Source organism: Pistacia vera, unplaced genomic scaffold, assembly GCF_008641045.1.
Source record: "Pistacia vera cultivar Batoury unplaced genomic scaffold, PisVer_v2 Contig1055, whole genome shotgun sequence".
In the NCBI taxonomy this organism is placed as follows: Eukaryota; Viridiplantae; Streptophyta; class Magnoliopsida; order Sapindales; family Anacardiaceae; genus Pistacia; species Pistacia vera.
Genome location: NW_022195088.1, coordinates 203,997 through 225,119, shown reverse-complemented (window position 1 = coordinate 225,119; position 21,123 = coordinate 203,997). Strand labels below are relative to the sequence as shown.

Sequence of the window (21,123 nt, the reverse complement as noted above, 5' to 3'; positions counted from 1 at the left end):
CAAACCGTTAACAATAGCAGCCAACAGCCAAGTAAACCAGATGAACAATCACAACCACAACCACAACCAAATCAACACACACAAACCACAATAATCAAGGTCAATCGAGCACACACAATGAGAAATTAGAGTAACAATGAGCAAAAGAAAAGAATATTCATTGAATGGAAAATAGAGCCAACTGGTATTCGAGGGCCAGCACCTCCCAAGAAGTCACACAAATAAATCTCAGCACAACCTCTCACTCGCTCGTAATCTCTCTTTTATTCTGATATTCAGATTCTACTGATGGCCTATGCCACCTGTCCATATGGCTAATTACCCTTTTTGCCCCCATTTCCCTAACGATTGTACCACGTAGAAATACCAGGTCCATCACAGAACCAAACACTACTCAACCTACAGGAATCTCAAACATGTTTCCAATCTTCTAAATAGCTCACCTTCACCTAGCTCACTGTCAAGGGAAACAATGACCCGTGCTCCAAATAGGATAATAAAAAATCCCCATTGCCGTGACTGTTTTAAATTAAATTTAGTGTGAGTTAGCACAGAGGCCAAAAACTTACATATCAAAATCTCAGTTGAGTCAAGACAACAAAAATGCAAAGTAAAATGTGAAAATATTTAAAATGTTTAACTAAAATTATGGTTCCTTACCAATTAATTCCTAGACTTCTTTCTTGAAGACTTGGATGAAGCCTTTGATTGCTGTCCAGCATTCTGTGAAGCTCCTTTAGAACTACTAACTTGGCTTGATGTTGAATTTGAAGCATTAGAATTAGTACCTGAGGCACCAGCTTCATGTTTGTCTTTAGCAACTGCACCCTGAGAGCCTCTCACTTGAGCAGCTCTCTTATCCTTTCTCTTAGGCCTGTAACTTGACCTCTCTCTCCTGGGGAGCCACCTTTCTGGGTCTGGTGGAGGACCAGGGTTGGCAGGGTCAAATCCTTTGGGATACCTTGGCTTTCTCTTTCTCTTTTTCTTCGGTTTCTCCCTCCTTACTTCCTCATGTGCTTCAGGGACAACATGAGCAGCGCCTTCAACATGTTTTGCACCAGAAGTCTTCTCCAAACTATTCACATCAACCCCCTTGAAACCAGGCAATGGCTTCAGTTTCTTCTCATAAGCTTCAGCCTTGTCAACATCCACATGAGCAGCTGTAGTGACCAGCCCAACCAATGCCTCAACGCTTCCATGTGTTTTCACAAGCTCCTCATAGAGATGGAAGGCATCCTCCTTTCGACCATGTCTGAGCTTGAAGGAAGCAGCCTCCTGCATTATAACACTTAGCTGATTGTCCTCGGTCATGGAATTTAACCACCATTTGATTGCAGCGTCAAGCACAGCTGCTGCACCTTTGATATCTCCAGCAGCTCTTTAAGAGAACACAGGGTGGCCACAGTACCAGGCATGTGCTGGATATCACGTATCTTAGCCAGGGACTCAGCTGCAATATGAGGATGGTTGGCAGCAGCAGCAACCTGTGCCCTTGCCAGAAGAACAACTTGGACTGGTAGGGAACTTTCAGCATGCTGCCCATATTTCTTCAGCTCTTGCAGCCTTTTTCCTCCTCACTAAGACAGCAGCTTGAAGCAATACTGGATCACACTGCCAGGAAAAGGTCTGGCAATGTGGCAACAAGTTCTTGGGCCTGTAAAGTTTCAGCAATGAAACATATAAGACATCATGTAACCAGGAATCTTGAAGCAGTGGTTTGCTCATAGAAGTAAAAAAAAATGGGACATATCACAGAGAAATTTGCAAACCCCAGAGTATACCTGATCCATCTTATTTGCATGAAGAAGTAAAAGCACCCGATTTGCATATATTGCCTCTTTTTGCTTTGATGAAAGCTTCAAGTCAAGCACACCAGCAAGCTGAAAGTTTTGCATGCCTTTCTCTTTGATGCGATCAAGTTTCCTTAAGCTATCTGAAACATCTTTTGGACCCTTTAGTGCAACGAGGTTGTTCACTGCCACAGCAAGTGATGATCATCTGCCAGATTTCGTTTGATAATGTCTGCATAAGCTCCAATAGCCTCTTGTTTGTTTCCAAGAAGCGATTAAAGAAACTAATTTGCATTACTGACCATTGTATAACTCCCATCGCAAAATAGAGAGAAAAATTAAAACAGTACAATATTTGCAAAGGCCGTTGTTTTACCTGCTGAACATACACTAATTGGACAGCTATAGGAGCCAATCAATCTCTATCTCATCCTCGACATAGTTTTCATCAGTCAGTGTTTCCTGACCAATTCTGACAAAAACAGTAAATCAGTCCATAGAGTTCAACTCTCATCTTTACCAGAAGTTCTGAACTTTAATGACTCACACATGAAGTATAAGAAAATAGAAGCCACCAGCCAAAAATTATGATAAGAAAGACAAAAAAAAAAAAAAAAAAAAAAATTATAACAGACAGAAAAGATCATATGAATTGAATAGCTTCAAAATCTCAGAAAATTCCCACTTAGAAACTCATCCAAATTTTTCAGTTAAAAATAGGTGTATCCTTTCATATGAAACAAATGTCAATGTGCACTCAGCAACACCAATAAAAACCAAAAAAATTATCCAAAAATGATAAAGCCTAAACAAGTGATCAATAAAAGTAAATGTTAGATGCTAAATTATAAGACAGTTGTGAACTCTCTTCTATGGCATGAACTCAGCATCAGTGTGGAATTTCATTGTCCATGTCCGAACCTACCATGCCATGAATGAAGCTCAAGTAGATGTCAAGGGAACCATCTTTATGACCATTTAAATTTTATGACAAATCAAGCTCATTGAAGATAGCATAGTGGAAACTAACACAAGAAGTTGTGGACTCTATTTTGAGTTAATTTCATAAACAACAATCAGATAACATGACATCTAACGAAGGGTTTGCTGAGAAGTGCTGTATCAAAAGTTTGCACTTCTGACATTGCTCGCAAATTACCTCCGTAGACACTTTCTTACTTAAAAATGGTTAAAATCAACTAAATATCCATAAGTTGACTTTCACACTTGTACAGAATTCCCACGCAAAATGTCATTTGTACAGTTACTAGAATACTACTAATATAAGGTTGAAGACTATTACAAAACTAGAAACATTAATATATTCATAAAGTTCCAGTACTGTAATAAATAATATACTGTCACCAAAAAAAAAAAAAAAAAAACCATTATGATAACAGTGCCTTAATACCTTCGGGCAGCCAACAAGAGTTGTTCTGCATCAGAGTACTTATTCCTTTCAACTAGAGAACAAGCTGTGTTGTATGCCAATTCAAAGCTGCTAGTTGCTTTCACCCTAAGTCCATCCAGTGTTTTTTGCACTTCAGAAGCCCTTCCAGCCGAAATCAAACCAGCCACAAAATTTATTTCTAAAGAATCAATCTTGGATTTTTGAAGCTTCTCATATATATCTACACAGGCATCTATTTCTCCTAAACGATATAAAATCTGAGATTTCAAGAGCATGGAAGCAGAATCGCTCTCTTGGTTTTTCAATAATTCCAATGCTTCACCTAACTTGTTTTGCCTGTATAGGCAATACGCCTATTTAGAAACAGCAGAAGGCAAAATTTATGTCAACTTTAGAAGCATCTAATTCAGCCACAGATCATCCAATATTATTAAAAAAAATATAGAACAATTGAGAAAATGCAGAGGCCGCAAAACAGTTGTAAGAAATATAGATGTATTACCTCACGTCATTATTGAAGAACTCAAACGAATGGAAAAAATGCACTTCAATAATGTGATGCAAAGAATCAACAAAAATTGAACGAATTTCAGAAAATAAAATAAATAAATACTCTATCATGGCGGCTAGCATGGAAATGCAATAAAAAAATTTCTCCAAAAATTAACCACGTTTTAACACAATATGTCAAGAATCGACCATGGCAGCGTATTATAATTAAGAAGATAAGCACAGCACGAAATACTTTAGAAAATTAAAAACCTTGAAGTAACTAAAGTCGATAGGGAGCTTCTGAGACGATTGAATTGTAGAGAGGGCTCCGTCAATGTCGTCCGCCTTTATCAAAGCCACCACTTTGCACCGCATCGCGTCCTCGTCGCCGGGCGCAATTGAGAGAACTGCAAAACAGTTACATGCAACATTTCCATAAATAAGAGAACATAAAATGTTAAACAATAAAAAAGAAATGAATAGCCTGAAAGCTTCAGAACGTACCTTGATCTGCGACTTTGACGGCTTGTTCGAATTCGGATCCCTCAATATGTCTGTTAAGCAAGGTGAATAGATCTTCGATAGCAGGTGGTGGCTGCGACGGCGCGGGCTTTGGTTTTTCTTTAGTTTTAGGAGCCATTGATCGAGATTTTGTTCGTTGTGGGAATTGCTTGAATTATTTTCTCGGTTACCAAACAGATCAGAGTGGAGGCGAGTTTCAAGGTTTGAGTATCGGAAGTTGCGGGTTTAGGCTGGCTGATACCTGTACTCTGAGTTTTGGCGTTCCTACCAACTCTTCGGGTTTCTTCAGGCTGGGCCGAGCGACCCGTGAAGCAGCCCAAATGTATTTTAGATTGATGTTGGAATTTGGCCCGAAACTTATAGGTGCGTTTGGTTTATTATTTTGAATATGATTTTGGGAATAATATTGGGTAGTTGAATATAGGAGTATTATAAGGTAAAATTTAAAAATTTATAAAAAAACCCTTAAGTTTGCTAATTTATTAAACACCCCAACATATAAAATGACAAAAACACTCACATCACCCGCAGTGTCAGATTCCGGCCACCACCACTGGAATATGGTCAGAAAATTACGTTACGACACAGATCAGTCGAATCTGTGTCGTAATGTGTCGATATGGCCTTTTCTGGCCAGATCCGTGATTTTTCCGACCATATCCATCACGGATCTGGCCAGAAAAGGCCAGATCTATAGTCAGATGTGGTTGTCGACGGATCGATGAACTACCAACAATTTTTGGTCGTGGTGTAGGCCGTTTTACAGATTCTGACTACCACCGATGATAGTTGCCAAAATCTGACAAGTATGAGTTGATAGAGGTCTTTTTGTTAATTTTTAAACTTTTTTTCTGAGGGTATTCAATAAAATTAATAAACCTAAAGGGTCTAAAATTAATTAAAAAAATATAATAATATTTCTAAAATAATATGTCAAACAATATTTAGAGAATATAATTAAAAATATAGATAAAAATAGAAAACCAAACGCGTCCTATAAAATTAGGCTGCCAATTGCAACCATTCCCGATGCATATGATTGCGTACATTTTTTTCCTGACAACATAAACACTTCACCTACTACCTACCATTCACCCATCTATGCCAAAATTACAAAATATATTTTTAAATTAATAATTTCATGAAACTATTACACCAATAATTCCTTACAGCATGTTTTTATTATGACTAGTATCTGCGAAGAAATTAAAATAAAAGGAAAATGAAAGCCAAATTATTTTTGTTTCTAAAGTATATTTTTGAATCCCAAGAGACTGGTTACTAATGAGATTTCTTATCTATCTTAAGTTTTTGAATTCAAAATTTAAATCTTAGGATTATCTATCACAATAATTTAATCTTTTGAGTTTATAGGATGTTTAATATGCACAAACTGATCCAGACAATCCAATTACCCAAAAAAAAAAAAAAATGTATACTTTTGACAAAAATAAATGAAATAAGTCTTTATGTTATTTTTATTGGTTTGGTAGTTGGAATTTAAAAATAGTTTTTGATTTAAAAAAAAAAAAAAGGATACTGTTTAATTTAAAAATTTGGGGCTTAAATGGTCAAAGGGCCGGCCCATCTAAACCGTAACGCCTGTTAAGCGAAGTGATAACGATCGCTCTTCCGAAGGGTGATCGTAAGAGTAATGAATCATTCACATTTTCAAACTTTTTGAAGGAATAAAAATAGTCAATTTTTCATTTTTGCTTTTTCCGCCGAGACATACACAAATTTCCCTCCCAAGTTCCAACTTCCAACTGAGCAATTGGCTGAGAAAATAAGAAAAAGAAAGCAGCGATGGATAGTCAAGGAAACAGAGAGAAAATGTCCAAACAGAAACGAGATAGGAACCTCCTCGCCTTCACCGGAGCTACCGCTATTGCCGTCCTCGCTGTCAACTTCGCTATTGCCGCTTTCAACGCTCACAAGAAAAAACAAAAGAAGAAAGGTTCTCTCATCATTTCAAAATTTACTTTCTTCCGAGTTCTTATTGTATTTCTGTATAACTTTGCTTTTTGTTTTCTCAAATTACAGATCTTCAAGGCTCTAATGTCCGCGTTAACTTGTCGGCTTCTGAAATTCTAAAATTAGCAGACCGAATCATTGCTAAGTCAAAACAAGTCCACGATGCAGTGGCTTCAGTTCCTTTTGACAAGGTATTAATGCATTTTTAGCGGTCGCTTGTTTTTGCAATTTATATTATGCTATAATCAAATTCTGGCACTGTATTCTGTTTGGGATTAAAATTCAAGGTCAATCATTGGTGTAGTTTGTGTATTGTAGCTTGTATCAGTTTTCTTGTAGCAAAAATCCATAGTGCTGAGTTGAAATTCGAACTTTGCAGCTGTCTTTAATGTTTATTCTGTAAATGCAGGTTACATATTTGAACGTTATTTCACCTCTAGCAGAGTTGGAGGCAGAGCAATTTCCGCAAGTCCAATCTTGTGTGTTTCCGAGGTTGGTGTCCAGTTTGGATGATGTGCGTAAAGCGAGCACTGAAGCAGAGAGGAGAATAGATGCTCATGTTTTGTCTTGCAGGTTTCACTTTTTCATTATGTACACAACTTTACATAATTCACCTTGGTAGAAGAATAGTCATAATTGAATGTTTCAACATGTTATGATTAAAATGGGTTGTAGATATATGATTGTTGGAAGATGGAACTGAGAGTAGCTTTGCATTCATTTGATAAAGTTTGGAATTAATCATTGTGTTCTTTCGTGCAAGTTGATCAGCAAGCGTGAAGATGTGTACCGTGCTGTCAAAGCTTATGCTTCTAAGAGAGAATGGACAAGCCCTGAAGTTAAACGTTATATCCAATCCTTGGTAAGGAGAGACTTACTTTATCATATGTTACTTCTGTGGAACATGACTTGGGGTTATCAATTTTTAACTAACTATTTTTACCTGCTTGGAATTTGGAACCTCTGTATATACAGCTAAGTAACTGACCTAGATTTTGTAATTCATGTCTGTTGAACTATTAGTATTATACCAGGAACATTAATAATTTTGGTTTGATACTCATACATCAGTTCTTCAGTCCAAATGTTAATCTCTTTCTGATCAGTGACAGGTCAGAGACTTTGAGCGGAATGGATTGAACCTTACTGTAACAAAGAGAGAGGAAGTGCAGAGATTGAGAGCTCAGATTGACGAGCTAAGCTTGCGGTATGTACGAAATTTGAGTGATGATAATACTTTTCTTCTTTTCAACGAGGCTGAGCTTGTTGGATTGCCACCGGAGTTTCTGAAGGTTGATTTTTCCCCATTCCTTTTTACGTTTATGAATTATTGTTACACAATATCACACATCACTAACCTTCATAGGAAAGTAATGGACTTGTTAAGTCTCCTTTACAGTAAATACTATCATGAAGTAGTCACTAAGATTATTTATTTAGTATATCTTTTTGGGTGCATGCTTGCAACCAGAAAACCCCCATGGGAAATATCTTCCATATTGCATGGCTCTTAACTTCTTCTGTATAAGTGTATATATATTGTGTAAAAACTAATTCATTGATAGAGGCAAAACTGTGTAAATTTCTTTATTCAAGAATTTGGATGACACATGAGCAATGGCTATAGTAGATAATAGAAGCAAATGGTTGCTTCAACTCAAGTTCTCAATATTTTTATAAGTCCTAGACTATGATAGGGAAAACCAAATTCTCTGATGGCAAATCTCCTTACAATTTGCACACAGGCCCATAATTTAGTTATTATTGCTACTATTTGTCTGATTATTAATCAGTGAAACCTTAAAGCATTTAAATTTACTCTGATTTAATCAATAAAGAAGTCGATTAATATTTACCTAACCTATGCATTATATCTGAATAAATCAGATTAATTTTCATCATAAATATCATTTTTTATTAAGGTGTGATTTTTTTCTTGTGCAGAGTTTAGATAAAGCTGAAAATGGAAAGTTCAAGGTCATGCTGAAAGGTCATCACGTTCCAGTGGTGTTAGAGCTATGCAAGGTATGCTTTTTTGCATTGATCATTATAATATCTCTCCCTTTAGTGGGCCATTTAACTATTAATTATTCGTTGCAAGGTCTGTTATCAATTTTTCTGCAACAATGTTTTTTAGATTGGGCTGGTTTTGTTCACCAAAATAATTTATTACTTCATATGCACAACTTTATATGGGAGGAAATTGAGGGGTTACTAGCTAAGTCAATTGCTCTGTGTTGAGCTTTATATCAACTGCATCACTTTGTCAACTTCTTAATTCTGGTTATCATTTCTCTATGTGGAACCTTTATTCTCTTTTTTTGCCATTGTTTTGGCTACACTTAATGGATTGAGTGATTATAGGATATATGATCATGTAATTCACTATTTTTTCTTTGAGTGTTTTGAAGGTAGGAAGAACAAGAAGATTAGTAGCTGAAGCACATGGGAAGAGGTGTGGAGATATCAATCTGTCTGTCTTGGAATGTTTGGTAAGTATTTAATAAAACATTATTTCCAGATTTTATTGTAGGTGTTGCTCTAGGTCTGGTTCTGTTATTAAATTTAATATCTGCTCTATCTTGTTGGAATCCTGAAATGTCAAATTTTTCCATAACGTAATTTTGCTAGCTGGAAATGGAGCAATGCTCAATGGTTGAAATATATGTTTGATGTTGAAAATAATTGCAACTGTTGTTTTTTATGCGGTTTGCTTATTAAAATTATCCAATTTGAGTGGTTTGCTTGCAATTTGTTGAGAAGTTCTTTTTTACTGTTTGAAGTCTTGGTAAAACAGGTTGAATTGCATGGCCATTTACTCATTTTTCTGACTGTTTTGACTTTGAATGGATTGCCGTGAAAGGCTATTGACATTTATTCTTTTTTCTTCTGATTTAGGTTGAAACACGCCATAAATTAGCCCGTTTGCTTGGCTATTTGAACTATGCAGACTATGCAGTTGATCTTAGAATGGCAAAGACGTCATCTAAGGTTTGTATGATTCATCCCCTCAGGATATTATAACATTACAATTTTCATTGTAGGAACAAAGACGGGGTTAAAAATGGGTGTCACATCTTTCAGTCCATTTTGGCCTGTTGGCTTGTTTGGATTCTTTATGCAATGGCTTATGAATCCAACTCAGCTAATATTAGATGCTTGTGTTATTGTATACTATTTCAGTTCACAAGGTATTTAGTGATTTGAGTCACTGATTTATATTTTTCTTTTCAAATTGGACTTTGGTCAATTACATTTTGATCATTATTTTTTTCCCTTTCCTTTTCGCAATTTAACTTTAGGACTGACAGACATCCCTGCTATTTGCCTTATTTCTTTATGGATCTGATAATAATATTGCCTCATCCCAAATTAGTTCAATGTATTTCCAGAATCCTGCAAAAGGTTTCCATGACATTTGCATTATTCCTTGTAACCGCTGAGTATATGGCCTTAGGCTTATAACTACATTGTTGGATGTGATGATCAGTTAAATGATTAGGACCTCAAATATTAAGTCTGTCTTGATCTGTGAAGCTGATATTTACACGAGGTGCTTTTATGTCCAGGTATTTGAGTTCTTAGAGGAAATCTCTGCCAGTCTGACTGACTTGGCAACTAAAGAACTTATGATGTTGAAGGATTTAAAGGTTAGCATCTGCTTGTACATTATTTACCTCTGCCATGATTCGTTTCATCTCTGATTGGTTTTGGGTGTAATGGGGGCATCAGAAGAAAGAAGAAGGGGAGCTTCCTTTTGGAGTTGAGGATCTGTTATACTACATTAAGAGGATTGAAGAGCAGCAATTTGATCTGGACCTTGGAGCTGTTAAACAGTATTTTCCTGTCAATTTGGTTCTATCTGGGGTCTTCAAAATATCCCAAGACCTTTTTGGTAACTGTAGTTTTCTCTATTTTATTAGATTAGAAGTCTCCTCAATATTTCCTTTATCTGTTTTGACTGAAGTCTGGGTTGAATTGTTAATCTAACGTATGATAAACTGTACTATCTGTGCTTCATACAGGCTTAAGATTTGAGGAAGTTGTAGATGTTGAAGTTTGGCATAGTGATGTTCGAGTTTTCTCAGTTTTTGATTTAAGTTCTAGTGAACTTCTGGGTTATTTCTACCTTGATATATACAAAAGGTTCACCGATCACTTCGATAGCTACATGTTTTACCATTTTTTTTTTTTGGTTTGATGTTTTGCTTGTATGAAAGGAACTAATAGGTTTCTATTTTATGACAGGGAAGGGAAATATGGTCACACCTGCGTTGTCTCGCTTCAAAACGGTGCAATATCTTCAACTGGTGTACGACAGGTTATTATTGATGTTTAATCCCTGTGTATATTAGGACTGGAATTACCTGAATTTAAATGTTCTCTGATCTGTAGCATGGTTATACTTGAGACTCCAGTCAAACATATTTTTCTCGAAGTTTTCCTTTTGAGGCAATAGAGAAATATTTATGCCTGGAAATAAGAATTAGGAGTAATTTCGAAGCAAAGAAGTTTTGAATCTTATTTTGCTACTGGAAGAAACCAATTTATCTTTTGTTATATTCTTATCAGTTGCCACTGGAAGAAAATAATTTGCCTTCTAGTCATAAAATTGCTGTCAGTTGCCATAATAATTGCAGTATTACTACAACATTATGACCACTGTATTACCTCTCATTGGTGATGTCATTCAGGGACAACAGTAGTTTTTATACAGCTATGTTACTGTTCCCACTACCACTACTGTTGCTGCCTCCATTTGATGGCATTTTTGACATATTGCAAGTATTCACGAGTTACACTGATCTGGTCAGCACTGTTTATTCATTCCCATCAACCCTGTTGATGCCATGCCTTTAGTGCCATAAAAAATTTATAGCTTCGGCCACTACTAGTCCACTACTACCTCCTTGAGCACTTTCCTGAGGATAGGTCTAAAGTAGTACACGGGAAAATTGTAGCAGGGATAAATATAGGGTTGTTGGAAACAAAAATTTTCTTCATTTATAACCATAATGAGGTATTCAAATGCTGAAATTTTTTTTGCTGTATGCATGAGTACTATTTTCTTATTATTATTATTTTTTTTTACATGAAAAGTATTTGAATAAGGTTTTCAAATTGCTGATTTGTACTCAAGGAAATTCCCTTTGTGTTTCCATTTATCTGCTTGGATACAGCTGCATGATGATACTTGATATTTGTGATTGTCATCTGCATATAAATTAACATGTGACATGTGATCATTTTAGAAAACAGAGATTGACATGTAATATTTTTTATCCTCTGTTCTTAAAATAGATACCAGTGGCGCTACTGATATCTCAAATTCAAAAAGACGTTGTTGGTCTTCCAAGTTTATTGAGATTCTCTGAAGTGGTTAACTTTTTCCATGAGTTTGGCCATGTGGTACGTTCATTTTTGTTTCGATCTTCTGTTAACATATGTTCTCCACAAAATAAGAGGCATGCCATATGCTTTCTAATGTGCTTATCGTAAATAGCGTGGTTTTTTATTATGATGAACATTTAGGTCCAACATGTTTGCAACCGTGCATCATTTGCTAAATTCTCTGGCCTACGTGTTGATCCTGACTTTGTGGAAATCCCTGGTCAGTTGCTAGAAAACTGGTGAGTGATGAATCATGTTGGGCCTTAATTCTAATCAGTTGAAAACAAACTCAACCTGTTACATTTTGAAAAAATTTAGGTGTTACGAGAGCTTCTCGTTGAAGCTGATATCTGGTTTCCATCAGGTGATGCTTTTGACATCTTTTTGATGGATTTTTTTCTCCCTTGCTGTCCATGTCTACGTATAAGATTATGTACACACATCCAATTTGTTGTTGTTTTGGTTTGGTTTTCACCTAATAACTATGTTTCTTGAAGTCTTGGCAATTGGCAAGTACTTTGTTGGATTCCTTTTTACATTGACTTTGTTAGTTGAGATTCCATCTTTGACATTTGTTATCTGTAGGATATCACAAAGCCAATCAAGGATGAAGTATGTAAATCTCTTAAAAGATGGAGATATGCTTTTTCTGCACTGAAATTGAAGCAAGAAATCCTTTATTGTAAGTTTTCTTACTATATCTCCATTCTTGGAACTAGAAATTTATTTTAGTCTCTTGAAAACTTGTTCCTGATTGGAACATTTTTAGAAACCTGATGGTGATTATTATCTACAATCACAAGTGTCTAGCATTAGAAAATAAGTCAAATTTAAGGTTTCTACCGTAGAGACAATGGCTAAATAGTTGTTTCTAGAACATTTTTAATTGCTATTTGGAAATATTCCTAGATGAATCAGGATAGGCAGTTATTTTTTTCCATATTCAGTCAATGATATTATTTTATTGTTTTCAGGTATTTTTGATCAAATTATACATTCAGCCGACAATGTTGACATTGTAGAGTTATCCAAGCATCTTCATTCGAAGGTAAGTAACTATTGCAAAATTTCCTTTACAAGGTGCATTTCTGGGTAGTATGGGCATTTTAATTTTATCTCTGTTTCCACAGGTAATGTTAGGTTTGCCAATGTTGGAAGGAACAAACCCAGCTTCATGTTTCCCACGTAGTGCAATTGGTTTTGAAGCTGCTTGTTACAGCCATATTTGGAGCGAGGTTAATTCAATATCTTTGTTCACTATTTCATGTTTGTTTTTAAGATTGTTATATCCTCTATAATTAACCCTAATCATTATTCTTTTTATTCAATCATTCGCATTGAGCTATTTTGATCCCTGCTACTGGCTTTTCATTGCTGAGGATTTTCCTGTCATCTGTGACCATTTTAGCTATCATTTTTCTGATATGATAAATATGATTTATAGGTTTTCGCAGCTGATATATTTGCTTCTAAATTTCGTGATGATGGTATTCTGAATCAGTATGCTGGGATGCAGTTCAGGAACAAAGTAAGTGGCTTTGATGAAACAACTTTTGGTTATAATATTTTGCGACTTTTCTCAAAATTCTTTTTTATTAGAGTTGACTTGCAGCCTTTTAGTGCTCTTATGTCTTTTGTGCTTTTAAGACGTCTCTTTTTAGTTTCCTAAGCACTTGCATCAGTGCAGGGTATCTTTTGAAAGTTGTCTGCTTCATTTATTTCTGCCTGGATAGTAATTATAGGTGCTATTGACAACTTATGTTCTTTGCTTTCGCCCATATTTTTTTTTTAAATTTCTTGGCAGGTATTGGCCCCTGGAAGTTCAAAGGATCCCATTGAAATTCTCTCGGACTTTCTTGGAAGAGAACCATCAATTCAGGCTTTTGTCAACAGCAGATCTGAATATGGTTTGTGATGATATATGTTTCACATGCGGAAGGGATTTTTTGTTTCTTTAATCTTCCCTTCTGATACCACTAAGTAAAATTTAGCAGCATTTTGCAATTTTAGGTTGCCAGCAGAAATTATAAAAGTTTCTATTTCTCGATGCCTTTCATGCTTAGCGTTGGGTATGCAGATTCAATTGCCTCTCAGCGCCCTGCATTTTTGGTAATTTTCCATTTGTGTATATATATTTCAATAGTCAGGCTTCCATAGTTCCATATTGAAAATTATGGTTCTTGAATTGTCTATTCCATTTAAAAGTTACTTTGCTTCTGCTGAGAGAAATGATAATAAGGAAATAAAGAAAAAAAAAGTTAAAGAAAAGGAGAAGGAAAAATTATTCGCTTTATCAAACGACATGTTTTCATTTCAGCCACTCAGACTCAGCTGCTAGCCTTTGTTCTTTAGCCAGAAAAACAAGGATAGTGCACATTCCGTAAATAACGTTAAACGGTTAAAGAGTCTTTTAATAAATTTAGGATCTTGCAGTGACCCACTAAATTAAGCTACACGATTGTGGACCTGAACTGGGAAAATTTTTCTTGGGCCCTAAAAATAAATCACTTTAATCGTGTTATTTATAGGATTAGAAGCAAGGATGGAATTGTATTTTTCCCGATTATAAATCTTAATTAATTCTTGGTTGTTGCATTCGTACCAGACCACAAAGATAGTTTTCACTGAACTTCCAACTTTCTCAGGTTTCCAAAAGAAGGAACAATTTTCAGTGTAAAGCCAACACCAGGACACTGAAAAGATTAGAGTTATCCTCATGGTTGAGAGTTTCATAGAATCCAAGGGATTTGCAATTATGGACTTTGCGCCGTAAAGATTGTTTCATTTGACAAGGTGAGGTGGTGGCAAAAATCAATGGCCACAACGGGCCAAAGAGATAGAAATCAATGGACAATTTTCGGAACTCACTAGGATGAGACTTTAGAATCTATAACGAGTTAATGACTTCTTCCCACCCAAATGATGGTTTAATGACACTTTTTCACCCATAAATTTTTAAAATATTATATATTACTTAAATTTATATTGTGATGGTGAACAGAAAGCAAACGCGGTCTAGACTATTAGGGTTTTTGAAGAAAAGACACCAATGAGTCTTTTGGTGGTAGAATGTTAGATTTTGGTGGTTGTGATTGATCAAATTTTGACTTAGGAGAAATGATTGCATAAAATTTAATCGCTCGATTGCGGACGATCAGCGGGAGTAGGGTTTTAGTAAGTAATGATTGATAATGGTGGTGGTGGTATAGGGTCGCAACGATATCGGAATCTAAAACAAAATATAAATGTAGGTAGTAAAATAGTATTTTAAAAATTTGTGGATAAGAAAATATAATTAAACTATTATATGAGTAGGAAAGTGTCATTAAACTATTTTTTGGGTGGGAAAAGTGGTTTACTCATCCATAATTAACGATACCAAATAGATCTAAATTTGTTGCTTCGTGTCAAATGTATTTAATTAGTGTAATTATTTCAAATAATAAAGCTGGTCTGTGCTTTTGGTTTTGGTGGGTGGTTGAAGAAATGTATCATCTTTTGTTTATCCTTTTGGGTAAAATAATTGGTATAAATAATAATTCTTAATTTTATATTAGTACAAATAGTTGGCCAGAGAACCATTGGACCATTGGAGCTTGACTTTCATGTACTATTTATTGAGTAAACGACTTTTTCCTCCCAATTAATGATTTAATTATATTTTTTTATAAGTAAACTTTTAAAATATTATTTTATTATCTAAATTTATATTTTCTTTTCGATTATGACATTATTGTGACCTCTCAAACACCATTCCCACCGACCTGGCTAATAACCGATAATCGAACTATTATGGTTTGGATAGTCACTATTCTCAAGTTAAATCCCCGATCAATCCCAACTATCAAAATCAAATATTTCACTACCAAAAGATCCATCAATCTTCCTATTTTAAAAACTTCAACAGTTTAAATTGAATGTACTTTCTGTTTGTAGTTGAAATATAAATATAAATAATAAAATAATATTTTAAAAATATGATAAAAAAATATTTAAACCATTATTAGGGTTGGAAAAAATCATTAACTCCTATTTACTCATTCCCAGATAAGTTTTCTCACCACTCAATTACAGGTGGAATAGGAAGGTCCTCAAATTCCAATTTAAATGACATTATTTAACTAATATATTTAAAAAAAAAAATGACAGTGTCAAATCATAGTGTCGAAACGATGTCGGAGTAGAAACCATGTTCTGTTTTTAAGGGGTCTGGTTTCCAGAATCTTGTTCTGGTTTTCTCTTTTGACTTCACTTCTCAAAACAGCCCAGAATATTGTAGAGAATACAGAGAGATTAAATGCTTTATCTGAGCAAATAATTGAACCCAGTCACGAGAGAAAATAATGAACTAATAATTTTCCCAGTCAACAATCAACACCAAGTAATAGCACTACAAGATTGAATTCTCACATCTACCTTCTGTCAGTCAGTATTTTCTCACTTTAAAATTATTATTATTATTATTATTATTATTATTATTATCAGTATTATTATATTGGACCTCTATATTTGCTTGCATGTGCTTTATTTAAAATTTTCGTGCACGAGTACTCCAATCTTTCATTTTTATTATATTTCTTTTTCTTCAAAGCATTTCCTGATCACAATTCATTAATGTGGTGAATGTGCTTTGCTTTTTTTTTTTTTTTGCAAGTGAAGAACAGAGAAGGGAAAGGGGGTTTCTCAATTTGATGCCCAAGTTGCTGCTAATCTCGTGCTTTTAGTGATTTTATTCATCTGGGTATTTGAATTCTACTTAAAAGTTCAAATTTTGGCAACTGGGTTTTTTGGTTAGAGAGAAGGGTAAAGTAACTAAGCTAAGGGTTTATGTTTTTGTTGATTGAGAATGGAGAGATCAGGGTTGGTTCTGAACATAAGGTGGTGGAGCTTTCACTTAGGGGAGTTTTGAGCTCCTACTTTGGGTTCAAACATTTGGTTTTATGTTCTTGGTTATGTTGAAGTGGGTTTTCAGATTCTGGGTGTTCTCTGTATATGGCTTAAAGGGTTGGTTTTGTTTTTATGTGATGGATTCTGATTAGCATTGGATCGAAATTTGGTGATTACTTTTGTGGATTCTAGAGGTGGTGTTGTGTATTTTCATGAATTATGATCAAACAGATACTAAAGAAGCTTCCTCGGAAGTCGTCTAAGACGACTGATAATCATGAGGTTGGTGGAAACTCTATCGCCCATTCAATTGCCTCTACTGGTTCAAGAAGCAGTGAATTGGGGAAAAGTAAAGCTGGGAATTCCAACATTGTGTCTTCTCAAGGGATTGATTCTGCTACAGATTTGGCACAGAATTATGGTAATAAAATCCAGCGAGGTAATTTGAAGCTCAATGGGAGTTCGATGCTTTCTTCTTATGAAGCATTGCCTGCATTTAAGGATGTTACAAACGCAGAGAAGCAGAGCTTGTTTATAAAAAAGCTTAACTTGTGTTGTGTTGTATTTGACTTCACTGACCCAACAAAGAACCTCAAAGAAAAGGAGATCAAGCGCCAGACACTGTTAGAGTTGGTGGATTATGTGACTTCTGCAATTGGAAAGTTTACTGAAACTGTTATGCTGGAAGTTGTGAAAATGGTATCTGCAAATTTGTTTAGGACACTCACTCCTCAACCACGAGAGAACAAGGTTGCAGATGGTCTTGATTTAGAAGAGGAGGAACCTTCGATGGATCCTGCATGGCCTCACTTGCAAATTGTCTATGAGTTCTTATTAAGGTTTGTTGCATCACCTGAAACAGATGCAAAATTGGCCAAAAGATACATTTCTCAGTCCTTCATTGTCAAGTTACTGGATTTGTTTGACTCTGAAGATCCTAGAGAGAGAGAATACTTGAAAACAATTCTTCACCGCATATATGGAAAATTTATGGTACATCGCCCATTCATCAGGAAAGCTATAAATAACATTTTTTTCCGATTTGTTTTCGAGACTGAGAAGCATAATGGAATTGCTGAGCTTTTAGAAATTTTGGGCAGTATAATTAATGGGTTTGCTCTGCCACTGAAAGAAGAACACAAAGTATTTCTAGTTCGGGCTCTGATTCCCTTGCACAAACCAAAATGCTTAGCAATGTACCATCAGCAGTTAGCTTACTGCATAACACAGTTTGTGGAGAAAGATTGCAAGCTTGCAGATACTGTGATCAGGGGTTTATTGAAGTTCTGGCCTGTGACAAATAGTTCAAAGGAAGTCATGTTCCTGAATGAGTTGGAGGAAGTTTTAGAAGCTACCCAGCCACCAGAGTTCCAGCGGTGTATGGTGCCCTTGTTTCAGCGAATTGCTCGTTGTTTGAACAGTTTGCACTTTCAGGTTGTGAGTTTAAAATTCAGTTCTGCTTTGCTTTTAAATGTCTGATTCTGTTTTGCTTATCCTTCTCATTTTATGGGTATCAAACACATCTCTTTTCTGAAATATCCTTGAAATTTGATAAGGATTTTGTATTCAAGCTTGAGATTTCTTTTAGTAATCAATATTGAAATCATACTGCCCAATAGTTTGAAATTTTACTTTGCAATGACCCTAAATGTTTGGATTGTTGTTTTCTTCTCATCTTTGTTTAATACATTTAGACGTAAGAGTAATGGGGAACCACTATATACGCTCAGAAGAAACGGTCAGCCATAATAAATATGAAGTTGTTATTTTTCAAGCATCAGAAAATTAAAAATAGGAGGGTTGTTGCGTGCTACAGCCTGAGTGGTCGCCTTAACGCTTACAATTCCTAGTCTGGTATCTATACAACTGAAGCTCAAGTTCTTACTGAAAGCATGATTGGATTTCACCTTATTATATTGCACCAAGGTGATATATCACGGATGGATTCAGTTGAAGAACTTACAGTGTGCTTGGACAAGCTTAAAAAGCATCACACTTTAGTAAGAAATAGGATCAAAACCACTCCGACAATACATAAGAATATTTATCATACTAAGAAACTCATTTCTGCTTGAATATTTTCATGGGAAATAATAATGCTTCTTGATATATAATTTAAGCATATTAATCTTTATGTTGATATTGCTGTGATAAGCTGATAGCTTCGAGCAGCTGCCGTCCTTCTTCTCTGAAACTCAACTTATGCAATTGATGCTTGATTTTTCAGGTTGCGGAGAGAGCTTTGTTCTTGTGGAACAACGATCACATTGAGAACTTGATTATACAAAATCGTAAGGTTATACTGCCCATTATCTTCCCTGCCCTGGAGAAAAATGCTAAAAATCATTGGAATCAGGCTGTCCACAGTTTGACTTTGAATGTCCGCAAGATTTTCTATGATATTGATCCAGAGCTGTTCAAGGAGTGCTTACTTAAGTTTCAGGAGAATGAATCAAAGGAAAATGAGATTGAAGCAAGACGTGAAGCCACATGGAAACGTTTAGAAGAACTTGCTGAAGAGAAAGGTGCAAGTGATCAGACAGTGCTTGTTCCCGAAAAAGCACATCCTTCCCCCTCTTCAGGTTAGGGAGGGAGACATATTTGTTGATAGTTCCAATGTCTCATAATTTTTTTATTTATGTGGTAAAATCGTTCAGGTGGTATGTTCATACATTGTTAATTTTTATATCATACCCTATTAAAATCCAAGATATGATGGATGGATTCTGGCCTATAACCAAGGCCCAATAAACATTTTGGTGAGATTGATCCTTTAATCTTAGCTTTTACGGTTTTACCTTGCATATCAGTTTAAATAAATGACAGTGTGATACCACCTATTAGAAAGCTAAAAATGCATTAGTAGCACAAAGAGGAACAAAATAATAAAAAATTATAAATCTTAACCAGCAGGTACAATGCTTAGATACATTGTAGTAGATCTATATTCATTGGTAGTTACCTTCTGTTCTCTTTATTCCTCTGTTTGTACTAAAGAATTTGTGTAGAAGATTAAAATTGTGAAAAGAAATTTTTCTAGGGTTAGTACTGCCTTCCCTGTTCCCCATCACCAGTGCATGACAATTTTTCACACCTGGGTGGGGGAGTCTGTCAATTCGTAAACAGAGTTCTTTGTATTCCTCTGATAGTGCAATGAAATTGCAACAGAAGAAGCTTAAGACAAAAGGATCAAGTTTGCTAGATGCTTATTGAGCTGACCTTATAGGCCACAGACTCATCACATTTGGAGACTTCGATATATTGTCTTCCTCTTGCTTTATCTGTATAAGATATGAAATTGTGTTGATTAATGCAATTACTCTTTCCAGCATGTAATATTCAGACTTGTAGGAACCCTGCTGATGATTGCTTACTTGCTTTTGAGCCTGTAACCATAAAATTCATCTCCAAGTTTTGGCTTGAAAGTGCCAACACCCAGATTGGTGATTGAAACTCTTGAAAGAACTAATTAGCTTGCTCTGCATTCTTGAATAACCCTGTATATTATGGATGTTTAGAAGATCTTAACTCCACTCAAGCTTCATGAGTACTGACAATCATGAAGTAGCCATTTTTGCAATGATGTAGCTCCACTAAACTGATTTTTTCAAGTATGGAATGTTCCTTAAGATATAGCTGCAAGAGCAGCTTCACATTAAGATAATTAAAGCTTTGGTTCCATTCGCTTCAAGTTTACACAAAAGATGATGAATAATCAAATATTCAATCCCCACTAACTCAACTCACCTAACATCGCTAGTCTAGGATAGGCTCCACCTGTTTAAGCACCAAGTCCAGACAGGGTCATTCTCAGGGAGCCTGAGGTTTTGACTTTTGATGATTCTTGTTTGAAAATAATGAAAAATACAAACAGCCACAGCCCACCTGAAGCTGTAGCTGAAGGGGCAGCATCCTTATTCCTATTGCCTGAAAATCGATGCCCTATTTAATATAAAAGGTACAGAAAGATATGATTCCACTATAGCTTTAATTTAATCTACCTTCCTGCTTGGAATTTTGATAGGGGTTAGTCTTGGTCTTGCCAAAAGAATTTCAAATTTGGAAGAAAAAAATAAAAGTTATACGGATTCTATTTCATCTTGTAAAGCTTGTCACCTTACTTGCGAATTCCCCAACTTTAAGGACTTGAATTCATGTGGCGGCAGGAATTGTCTTTGGTTTGGATCCTGATTGAAGACGACTTTGTATAAATCCTAAATCAAACAGATTTAAAGATATCAAATAAGCCTTAAAGACCATTCCTTTTTTGATGGGTTTTCATACTACATTCAAATATTACAAAAGCTAAAAAAAGAAAAATCACTGGTGACCTGGTGACTGGTCCCAAGAGCTGAACAGTGTTGATGACAATATGATTTGGTAAATTTGGTACAGATAATGTGTTTGATAACGTTAGATAAAGCAAATAGCGACATCTTATAAATGTAAATCAAAACAAAAATACATTATAAAACTAGTTTACTAGTTTAAGGTTGTGATTGTATAGAGACTCAAGAGAGAGAGAACTAAATATTCTCTAAACCAAAATGGAGTAAAGAGAGAGAAGAGTTGTTTTAAAAGATCCTCACTTTTGTCAACTTTTTTATCCTCTTAGATGTTCCATTTACGGACAGTGAATCTTCCTTCTATCGACGG

The 21,123-nt window shown here is 35.4% G+C and overlaps 2 protein-coding genes and 1 pseudogene across 5 annotated transcripts; 2 read left to right on the top strand and 1 right to left on the bottom strand.

Moving 5' to 3' along the window:
- Nucleotides 1–663: 663 nt before the first annotated feature.
- On the bottom strand, nt 664–4,442 carry LOC116128371 (annotated as a pseudogene).
- A 1,396-nt stretch (nt 4,443–5,838) lies between these two features.
- Nucleotides 5,839–13,652, top strand: LOC116128487 (probable thimet oligopeptidase). The gene is made up of 20 exons (XM_031414204.1): nt 5,839–6,172; nt 6,259–6,380; nt 6,599–6,762; nt 6,961–7,051; nt 7,302–7,481; nt 8,134–8,214; nt 8,601–8,681; nt 9,088–9,180; nt 9,759–9,839; nt 9,922–10,084; nt 10,215–10,335; nt 10,438–10,510; nt 11,491–11,598; nt 11,722–11,819; nt 11,899–11,944; nt 12,166–12,262; nt 12,555–12,628; nt 12,711–12,815; nt 13,025–13,108; nt 13,385–13,652. Exons 1-20 carry the CDS (start codon nt 6,022–6,024, stop codon nt 13,493–13,495), a joined length of 2,124 nt encoding a protein of 707 aa, XP_031270064.1. The 5' UTR covers nt 5,839–6,021; the 3' UTR covers nt 13,496–13,652.
- A 2,149-nt stretch (nt 13,653–15,801) lies between these two features.
- Nucleotides 15,802–19,704, top strand: LOC116128526 (serine/threonine protein phosphatase 2A 57 kDa regulatory subunit B' theta isoform-like). Of its 4 annotated transcripts, none has more exons than XM_031414265.1 (3): nt 15,802–16,001; nt 16,240–17,901; nt 18,695–19,704. In XM_031414265.1, the coding sequence occupies exons 2-3, from the start codon at nt 16,687–16,689 to the stop codon at nt 19,052–19,054; spliced, it is 1,575 nt and encodes a 524-aa protein (XP_031270125.1). In that variant the 5' UTR covers nt 15,802–16,001; nt 16,240–16,686; the 3' UTR covers nt 19,055–19,704. The 4 variants fall into 4 exon arrangements, with proteins under 4 accessions (XP_031270125.1, XP_031270119.1, XP_031270101.1 ...); XM_031414259.1 differs by having other exon boundaries at nt 15,802–16,005; nt 16,245–17,901; XM_031414241.1 differs by having other exon boundaries at nt 15,802–16,005.
- Nucleotides 19,705–21,123: the final 1,419 nt, after the last annotated feature.

Coding starts and splice junctions, on each gene's coding strand:
- LOC116128526 (XM_031414265.1), top strand. CDS start 16,687: ATGATCAAACAGATACTAAAGAAGCTTCCTCGGAAGTCGTCTAAGACG. Junction 17,902..18,694: donor TGAACAGTTTGCACTTTCAG/GTTGTGAGTTTA, acceptor TTGATTTTTCAG/GTTGCGGAGAGAGCTTTGTT.
- LOC116128487 (XM_031414204.1), top strand. CDS start 6,022: ATGGATAGTCAAGGAAACAGAGAGAAAATGTCCAAACAGAAACGAGAT. Junction 10,336..10,437: donor TACCTTGATATATACAAAAG/GTTCACCGATCA, acceptor ATTTTATGACAG/GGAAGGGAAATATGGTCACA. Junction 11,599..11,721: donor TCCATGAGTTTGGCCATGTG/GTACGTTCATTT, acceptor ATGAACATTTAG/GTCCAACATGTTTGCAACCG.